Raw genomic sequence first — 10,673 nt, 5'->3', positions numbered from 1 at the left:
TGGAACTATTTGTATTGTAAAACGTATCAATGTAAATACTTCAGACCTGTACCATAGTGATAAACAGATAACACTTCAATTTGAATCAAGTAAATACCACTTGTATACTTTAAAACAGAGGGTCATTTCATTCCTTGTGGACTCAACATGACAGCATTTATACTTTTCAAGTAATTGATCTTAAAAGCTTTCAGAAAATTAACAGTAGCAAGACTCACATATCCCTTCGAGCCACCAAATGGTATCATAATAATGGTGTATATGCTGTTTTGTAATGACACAGCACAATTTTAAAATTTATTAGAAATGCATTCAAATTATTTCAAGGACCCCCATGCTATGGTTCGCGGACCCCCATGGGTCCCAGGACCCCACTTTGAGAACAACTGAGCTAGAGTAAGGTAATAGAGCTCTCAGCCTGCAGAGAAAGTTGTGAGGCAAAGACCCCCAAGCTCTCTGCCCGACTCCACTGGTCACACTATAACTTAAATATAAGACTCTTTGAATCAAAAGAGCACTCTACAAGGTTCATGTACCATAAAACAAACAATATACCCCCGTTTTCTGTGAATGCATGATTATGACCAAATGAAGGAGAAAATATGTGAAAAAAGTTGCGCAGTGTCGCTGTCTTTTCCAGCACAGCATGCACTCAACTTTCAATGAATGGGGATGTGTTTTGTTAATCGGGTCAGATCTCACGCAGCCATGTTGAAATAATTTTCCAGGACTATATGTGATTTTCCAGGACATTTTACTTTTTCTCCCATTTTCCAGGTGTTTTCCAGTACTGGGAAACTGGTCAACTGTTTTCCAGGTTTTCCAGGACACGTGGGAACCCTGTTTATCTGAAACTACGGCCAGCAGCTAGTCAGCTTAGCTTGCAGAGCTAACTTGAGTCTTAATGGGGAGGTCCTAGCAAAGATGCTATCCATCACAAGATCCTGCTTTTCTTTTTTCCACTCTATTTGAACAGTTTTTATAAAATGTACTAGAACATTTCTGTTCTACAAAAGCTTATGAGGACCTGATTGGTAGATTTCCGGACTATGCAAGGCAAGCTGTATCCCCGTGTTTGAGGTGCTTAATGTTAGCGAACTAACTGTAAGCTGTGGCTATCAGAAATAAATGGTATCAATGTTCACATACAACTCAAAGAAAGAAAACATATTTTATCATCAAAATGTAACTCTTTTTTTTTTTAGAGAGAGATGTAGCTATTTCTTTTAAGGTAACCAGTAAAGCAAAGCAGACATTCAACAATTAGCTAACGAACAACCCATTATATCATTAGTTCGGCTCCACCACTTAGCCTTGAGCTAACACAAATCAACACATAATTAGATTTAAGTAAACTTAAAACCTGAATATCTGTACCCTCTCTACCATGTTATGTAAACTTAAAAGCTTGATGTTAAAATTGTTGAGACACAATCTGGCATTCCTAGGAAACAGCTGGCTGTGTTCTTGGGGTTTATACACAGGTGCGACCAAAACTGACTTTTAATAAGAATTAATGGCCGCTGCCGCAGAAGGCAAAAGGAATCATAAGTGTTATGATGTGGAACTACAACAACACATTATAGTTTTATGTGCAGCATATGAGCGACTGACAGTGAAGGTGGGAGAAGGAATGCATCAAGATATGATGTTTTGTACCAGAATATACAAGGAATAAGACATCTGAAGAAAACACAACATCCACTTCATTTTCACAGATATGTTTTTATTTGTCAAACTGAAAGAGCTTTTGTTTGAAGCAACATCTTTTTTTTTGAGTGTACACAGTTTCTCACTCTCCTCTGCAGGCTTGAACCTAAACAGCCTTATTATAGGTACGTTTTCTACATAGTGATTGACACTCAGAGTGAGGAGGTAAGAAATGATATGTGAACAGCACACACAGAAGTACAAAGACAAGATGAGTTTCCACTTTTGCTCCCGTTTCAAACCTGTGAGATGGACTTTTACAATGCACAAGACAATCGATGGTGAGTACAAAGTAAAGGCTATCAGATCCTCATGATATGCAACAACATAATGTGCCTGTGGACATCTTTGTTATTCGTTACTGTTCAAAGTCATACATCATGCAACTGCCTCTAAGCTTTGCAGCAGCCTGCTGACAGGAAGCTGACTACAAAGACCAACCCAAACAGATGCTGGCCATGATATTGTTATTTGGCATGAACAATAGTCAACATGGAAAATGTTCAAGACAATCAATATGAGAGAAATAGTCTGTTGATGTTTATCCTGTGTCCATGAACCTAGAGAATGACAGATTCACACTAAAAACAAACTGTCACATTTCAGTATTTTACGTCAAATTATTGCAGGGTAACTAATTCTGAAGCACAGATGGTTTGGCAACATAAGAGGAGTAAAAGATGTCTTTATCTTTGAACACATTAGGGCTGTTATAAATATTGTATGCTGTTTCATAATACAATCCACCAAAGTGGAATACAATTTGCTATTTGCTCCAATTATTGTCATAGAAATGAAATAAATGTTCCTGACACACATTTAGAAGTCAGCTTCGAAACAGAAACTGCAGATAATCTGTAATTTTCATGCTGTGCTTTATATGTAGAATTAACCTAAAAACTTGAATACAAAGCAGATTTATGTGGCAGTGAAAATAAAAGTGGCACTTTTGTATTTCCAATCAAATTATGGCAATTAAAATTAGTCAGAAAGGCATTTAAAGAAATCAAGGTTTGTGAATGTCTTACTTTCTGTTTCAGACTGGGGTACTACCTCACAAAAAATACCTTATATTTGACAACACAAAATCACTTGTTATTTTAGTGACTAAAAACTGACATGGTTCAAGTGAAACACAAAGCATACAAGTAGACGTGGCCCCCCTAAGCTCTTATTGTAGCGCTGGAGAGCTTTGGGAAAACTAGTCAAGAGTGGAAAGCACTGAAGTAATCCCAGCCTTTTTTAAGCTGTGTAGAAGTTCTCACTCTGCTGTGATACCTCAGGTATTTGTTTGCTTCCATTTATTTAACCAGACAGGCATCACTGTTTATTTACTGCAGGATACAATAGAACTCATACAGTGGAAATTTCATATACAGAGTAGTTTGAGGGGGTTGGTGTGACAGTGTCGCTGTCCCCTGTAACCTTAATGTGTCTAAATATTTTTAGCACCCTGAAACCATTTAAACATGCATAATGATGCTGTCATTTCATGTGAAGGTACACAGCAGCTGTTTAATGTTGATTTGCTTCATAACAATAAAGATCAGATTCCCTGAAATAAGTCACTGCCTGTATTGGATGTAGAGCTCTGTACTGATACTATAGATCCTAATTATTATACATTTTAGATAATGACATAAGTTTATATGTTTCAATCTTGGAAATTAGCTCTCTTTTGAAAACAAATAAATTAATTAACAGTATTTATTTCAAGATAATAAAAGACGGCTTTCGATATTTTAATTATGCATATGTGGAAATTATATAAATAATCAATCACACTTATTTGACATTATTTAAATAATATTAGACAGAAAGTCTTTATATATGTGGCCAAAAGTTATACATTTGTGGGTTCTTGTGATTGACATCTATCCTGAGCTTTTTAATTGATTCAACTTAGATCTCTGAGACAACACAAAGACATTAAACAAGGATTTTCTGCATCTGACAGCTGAGACAAATAAATCTAAATAAATACAAAAAATATAAAGCACAAACAATGATTCCAAATATCTTAGAAAAAGTGAAGCATAAAGATTAAAAAACAATAAAAAATGGAAACTCTTTATGAAAGCACTACAACATTTCATCTAGAGACAGCCTATAAGCCTCAGTGTCGGTGCTGCAGTCCCACATGTTACTGCAGTGTTTATTGTCGCACGTATCAGTCATCCTAGGTAAGCTTTTGCAGTGTGTATTAATGTTTCAGAAATGTTTAAAAATGCACATAAAAATAGGTCCCTAAATCAAAGCCGTTGCTCTCAGGGCTGGAGGTTTTAAATGATTTGTCATAATATACATGTATAATTCACGCACCATGCAATTTCTTAGTCTTTTACATAATATACAAGAGCATCAATAGTGTGTTTGGGTTGATGTAGTAATGCCAGTGTCCATTAAGGTAAAGCATGGCTTGAAGAAGCGTTGTAACCAAAGTAAAATATATATTTGATAATGTGTTAACATGTGATCATACATGGAGTTTTAGACAGATTATCATGAATGGAGTTGGTTGTTCATGTCCAATGAAGCACGGCAGACAGATTTCACATCTCTGTTAAAAAGTGACACTGTACAATAGCTTCCCTGGCAACAAGTTAAAACCACAGCATGACCCGCTTTTCCAACTCCAACCCCAACTCCACCCCCGTCCCTTATATTTTACAGAAGTTCATTCCAAACAGGATGGTGACTCTTGAGAAGAATAAAAAGACAAAGATCACGCTTTAAAGAGGAAACTCAAAGACAAAAGTGAATCAGGGGCAGGTTCGAAATCATTGTACAAAAAGAACAAACAGCAACCCACCACAACCAAACACGTATTCTTGAAAAATCCATTGGAAATTTATTTCTTTTTACAGGTTGCACAGTTTATTTTTGAAATACTGGATGAGATTATCCAGTATGCCAAGGGACAGGGGACAATGGCGGAAAAAAGATGGAGGAAAAGGGTCTTCACTCTTCTTCTGTGCATCCCAGTATCTCTACACGCAAAGTGATCCTGCCGTACCATGACCAGGGGAGGATCCTGATGAGCCGAGCGTAGATGGGGGGATCTATCACATTCTTTCTGTGTGTGTCGTTGTCAAAGTTCCCCTGGAAAACCTATGAAAACAGAATTATGGAGGATAAGTGTTTATTCTGCAAGTCAAAAGGGTCTTCAATAAAGAAAAATACAATCAACCTTTTCAAAATTCAAAGGAACTTCAATTTTTTTTAAATATTTTTTGGAAATATCTCAAAAACAAAAAAAAGGGAATTGACATATTTTTCCCTCAGTGGCTGGTTATTAATATTCCTGCTGCTTTTCATCTTAGACTTCCTTTTGCAGGTTTTACCTTGAAGGCCTTGTGCCTGAGTGAGCACTGAATGACACGTAGCATATCAGAGTGTCAATTCAAACACTGCAAATGAGAGTACATCCTCTAAAGTCAGCCCTATATTTCTTTTTTTTCTAATTCCCCACATGTTAGCACATCGACAGCTTTCCCCTGTGGAGAATTGCTCATTGTTATAGCGGCACAGCTGGAGTCCCACCTTCACAATTAGAGACTGATATCTACTGTTGCTTCTGCTGCTTACTGAGCACAGGGATTTTATTATTATGCATTTTATGCCCGTCGGCCTTGTTTTCCTTCCTTTTTTTTTTTTCACTTTGTCAATAAAAGAAAGGCTTTTCTGGCTGGATGTTGCTGTAAAAATAAAGCCATCTTTCTCCTGTGCTGGCTCTGTAACAACTTATTGTCCAAACTGTATTTGTATTCTGGATCAAAACACCTAAACTATCATTATGTGTTCAGTAGCATATCCTTTAGCCCGAGTGCTGAAGCTAGCTTATCTCATCTTTTCAGGAGAGTTTTTTTTAGTTTATGCAATGAAATTACACACATCAGGAACAGTTAGAAGCTGTTAGACAACGTCGGTTCAAGATTTAACAACCCACTGCAAACAAGTAAGATAATTGCCAGAATGGGACGTGTGCTCTATTGTTGATTAGTAGAAGCTTTGTGTTGATGTGTGCTTAATAGACAACAGAACAAGGTTTATTAGAAATAAATGTATCAACAGGGCCTGCTTCATCATTACAATTAGACAGACATGATTATGTCTATGTAATTGTGATGTGATGGGACTCACTGTTGTGTGGAATAGAAAACCAGTGAGCCAAATCCAAGCAGGTGCTGGAGACACGGGTTGACCTTTTTAGAAGAAAGTGTCCTCTAATCCTCTTTCAGGTTATCACAGGAGCAAGTTTGGATCCAGACGGTAAAAACATGGTCGTAGGCTTATTTTTTATCATGATATAAAGACAACAGTCATGTTAGAAACAGAAACGGGAAACAGACAAACTTTTTAACTGAATTTGGGTTGGAAAGCATCTTTTACCACAAATCTAGCTCAGAGTAAAGGCTGATTTATACTTCTGCGTCGCCCCTATGCATCGCCCCTACGTAGCAGGGGCTGATGCGGACATGAGCACCACATACTTGTGCGTCTCCTGCTTCCGACCCCGCTACGATCTCTGTTTACTTTTCCACAGTGATTCAGAGCGTGTTATGTTAATCTACAGCTGATACATGTTGTTTTTTATCATACAGACATGATTACACAGAAGAATACAGTAGAGGAGATGAAATGTACGGCCAAGGTGCGGCCGATGAGCGGGGATCCCAGAAGTGCTGTGAACGCAGGACATACAAGCGGATCAATCATAGGGCTTGCGGTCGGCGGCGATTCTACGGGTAGTTACATTTTGGAGGAGGTGCACGTAGATCTCTGCGTAGGTACAGGAGCTACGCGGACCTCCGGTGTAGGCTACGCCGTCGATTAGACACAGAAGTATAAATCAGCCTTAATCAGTCAAACATGAGTGTAACTGATAATAGGTCTAAAACTGAGTTAATTCACAAACATGGACTGCAACCCCGGTAGACTAACAGGATTAAATGAAAACCTTGTATTTATTTAATGCAAACACGATTTTCAAGCTTCAGGCTGATGACTGATGAACCTGCTACTTTATATCAATATGTATCAATGGGGTTCAAGTGTTAACACAATGACTTAATGAAACATTTAATATAGTTTCTGCTGACAATACTTTTTTTTTTCAGACGGATGTATCCTTCAAAACGAATTTACAATATACAGTACCTTCAGGCTACTATACACATTATTACATGAAGCTCAAATAGAAGAGCCTTTGTATTCTAATATGGTCGATACAACTGAGATTATTAAGTTCCTGTTGTCTGTTATAGAATATCCATCCATTATCTTTGTTTAAATATTACGTTTATAAGAAGCAGACGTGCCACTGTTTACTTTGGCTCTCTACTTTATTTAAAGTATTTCTATAACAGCCCTGGGACTCATATTTAGATAGAGGTCACAGTAACTGAATATTTTCCATCTCTGATGGAAATTTTTGAGCACTGACGTAAAAATCTGAAGGCTGTCCATCATTTTGACGGATTAGAATACTAGGGGTGATCCGCTGTACCATTCTGTCTGGCACTGACAAAAAATCCAGCACAACCTTACAAAAATGTTCATAATGCCACCATGACACAGAGCAAATGTTTAAATGGTTATGTAAAGAACAGAACTGACAGAGAAGCTGCTTCAGACTGTATCACTTGCACACTCTCTCACTCTCCACGACACTCAATTACTTGGGCAGGTATGCAGACATTAGGGGGATTTTCTCCAGGAATCACTTCAGAAAAATGTTAACATATGTGTTTGTATGTAGTGTTTTGAAATGTATAACTCTTAAACTTCAACACAATCAATCTAAGTACAGAAAATAAGAATATTAGCCTTATTAAGGATAAAGCATTGCTCAAAATTTGCTGAAGCTGCAGCATGAAACATATGGTTTACAGATGCGGCTGTACAGGAGCAGCTGGTCATATAAAATGTAATTGTCCCCAATCAATATGAGATAATCTTACAAGACATTGCACTACTGCACCCTCTTCCATGCATATGTGTGCGTTTTTCCTTTCATTTGATTGCCTTTGTGGATTTCTTTAGTCTGTCACTGTCAGTGGTTTGTATTCCTTGTGCTGCAGACTAAAGCTGAAATCATGTGACAGGTGTACACTTTCATTACCTGCCTTAGTTCACATGTCTAATACAAACGAGTGCAGGCCACCTTTTCATGGTGCGTTCTCTTTCATCATTTTCCTCCCGTAGTGAAACCCATTCTCTGCACTGTTTTCTCATCAATATAGTAGCACAAAGTATAGACTGTAGTCAGACATGGTTTGCATCTGGAGAGAAGTGAGCAACACAAAATGAAATGGTACTCTGCTCTGTGACGTTCCTGCCTACCTTGTACTGAACGTCTCCGAACACAGGAACAGGGATGAGTACTTAAAATTTTTAATTTTTTGTTTCAGATTTGGCGTGAGAATGATAAACAACCACAGCAAACAAGGAATGTGTTCTACAAAGATGTGTGATGGAAAAATACACATAGAACTCAGAACTGAGTGACTCTTTTATGAGTCCGTCTGAGAGTGCACAGATTGCATTTTTATTGTGCTCGCACACATACCTGGCAGCTACAAGGACATTTTAAGTGACTTGCATACTATTCCTAAGTGGTCAACTATGAAATTGCAAGGAATACATCCTCTTCTGCCCAGAAAGCCTTGTCTACAACTATAAAAGAATGTGGCATAAAAGGAAACCTTGGAAATAAGACAATGAGTTATTACTTCCGTGTTGAAAAATTTTAAATCAAAATGATTCCATAGCTGTCCAACTCCCTCAGATGTTAAAAAACTGTTTTTGTAACTTTTTTTATCATCTCCGTTGATGTGGAGTTTAAGGTATATCAAATTTGAAACTTGACAAAGAAGAAAAGAAAGTCCCCCAGTCTCTAGATCAGTCTATGTTGACCTATTCTTTTCACTTTTATTACATTTCAGAAGTGCAACATTTCTCATTTGGAAGTGAGAAATGTGTCACTTTCAAGAGTGTTACCACAACTGTAATGTGTCATCCAGGGCACATCTCAGCAAAATATAAAGGCAGGAGAGGAAGACCATCACAGCAGCAGCTGATTGAAATATGACAAGAATCTTGCCTAGACCGTCTGGGGAGCTTCACAGTGTCAGAGGCAATGTCTCTAAAATAAACTGTCTGCAGCAGGATATGTGAAGAACAACAATAAAAGGACAAATACTGTAATACTGGAAAAAGAAAATACCCATATAAGTGCAGCCAATGACACCATATTGGCTAAAGACTTTGAAGTGTATGACATAACTAAGAGAAAAAAACATTTCAATAATGTAAGTAATGTAGGCTGATGAAGCCATAACCTTGAGTCATTCTATATACTGATGACTCACCATCTGTTGATGTTTCCATAGCAATTCATGGTTTACTGCAATACAAGCAGGGTTGTAAGCTGCAGAGTGCCATTTAAGACACCATCTAGAATTACTGAGCCCTGGTTGCTGTTTGCAGACATGACAAGCTTTTCAAAAGAAACATGGTGCCACTTAGAAGTGTGTATGGGATTAATATTAATTGGCATATGGCAAGAAACTTTTCAGTTGCTGACAGCAAAAACTTGAGTGTGCGACAGAGGAAGGCTATTAATGAAAGGATGTATTCACAGCGTTTATTTTTATAAACAAGGCAACAAGACTTAGGTAGAATAATTACAGTCTCAGCAGAAACATAAAAAGCTGCACGTTTTGTTTGGGCAGAGAATGACAAGACTATTAGCCAAAATTGCTCCAACGCTCTCTATTTTCTCCTTCAAAGATTGTTGTCCCTGTTGTTGATTTCTTGAGGCTTTAATGCCTGGCTTGAAGTATTCTAATTGTTGTAGAGGTACTCTGATGTCACTTTCTAATCAAGAGTGGCATAAAAACCTGCAAAACGACTTTATTCAGTAAGGGGAATGACAAAAATAGGCCTAAATCTAACAAAAAAATGCTTGGTTTAAGGGCAGTTAAACTTAACAGTGATCCCATGAGTTAACCAAAGACACAATGATCTGTAGACAACAACATGGGAGACGCAAAGAGGGTTTCCTGAAATGTATTTTTACCTGATTTATTAGTCGGGGAATAATCGATGGATAATTAATATATTGATTACATAATCTGAAAAGCTTCTGTTACCGCCTCTTTATCTCTTATTTGACAACTATACACAGTTCAACTCTGTCTGACAACACTTTAACTCATTCAGCTTGTTTTCAGTGGTATAGGCAGGTACTGTGGTATCAGGTCTGATGCTTTCACTTAATGAAAAATACATATAACTTGATTTAATTTGTGATAAATATAGACTTGATATATTTTTTCCTGATCCAGAGTCCTCAGATGCTGTGATCATTAATTTACTGTTCTGACGTTCAGCTATAATTCAAACTATTAAATATACCTGAGTGGAGGGTGATTGGAGGGGTAGGCATCCTTGTATGTAATGTATGACTCAGCAATATTATTGATACTGACTATTAACTAGCCTGACACATTAGCTATTAAGCTAACCATGTGAATTTAACCCAGAGTTGTATCAGTTTTTCTGCAGGCTTATATCATCTAGCTATTATTAGGTTGGTGGAGAATGCATGATTTTTAAATCATCGTATTACATATTATCAGCATGCATTGAAATAGCTATATCAATTTGAATGCCAAAGTTTCAGAAATTGGGATGAGCTAAAAAGCTTTTGAACTAAATTTCTTGGAACAATGTAATATCATTTATTGATACGATATTAGTTAGTGACATAGGCACTGGTTGAATTTGTTCTTGAAAGAAACAACATAACCAACATATGGGCTACTCTGAGTAAATCAAAATAACTAAAGCGAATTGAATTCGTGTATATATATATTTCTATCTGTGCGGTGTCCTTGAGTGCCGAGAAAGGCGCCTTTAAATAAAATGTATTATTACTATTATTATTATTAAAGATA

At 37.1% G+C, this 10,673-nt stretch overlaps 1 protein-coding gene across 1 annotated transcript in view; it reads right to left on the bottom strand.

Annotated features, from left to right (window-relative positions):
* Positions 1 to 1,705: 1,705 nt before the first annotated feature.
* Positions 1,706 to 10,673, bottom strand: part of edil3a (EGF-like repeats and discoidin I-like domains 3a) — a 123,516-nt gene continuing 114,548 nt past the window's right edge. Inside the window, 1 exon segment of the mRNA XM_034691010.1 lies at positions 1,706 to 4,821. Within this exon segment, the coding sequence (XP_034546901.1) occupies positions 4,672 to 4,821 (150 nt within the window). The 3' untranslated portion in view covers positions 1,706 to 4,671.

The sequence above is a fragment of the Notolabrus celidotus genome, chromosome 9 (assembly GCF_009762535.1).
Source record: "Notolabrus celidotus isolate fNotCel1 chromosome 9, fNotCel1.pri, whole genome shotgun sequence".
Taxonomy (NCBI): Eukaryota; Metazoa; Chordata; class Actinopteri; order Labriformes; family Labridae; genus Notolabrus; species Notolabrus celidotus.
Note: the sequence above shows the minus strand (reverse complement) of the source record. Positions and strands in the feature narration are given on the sequence as shown.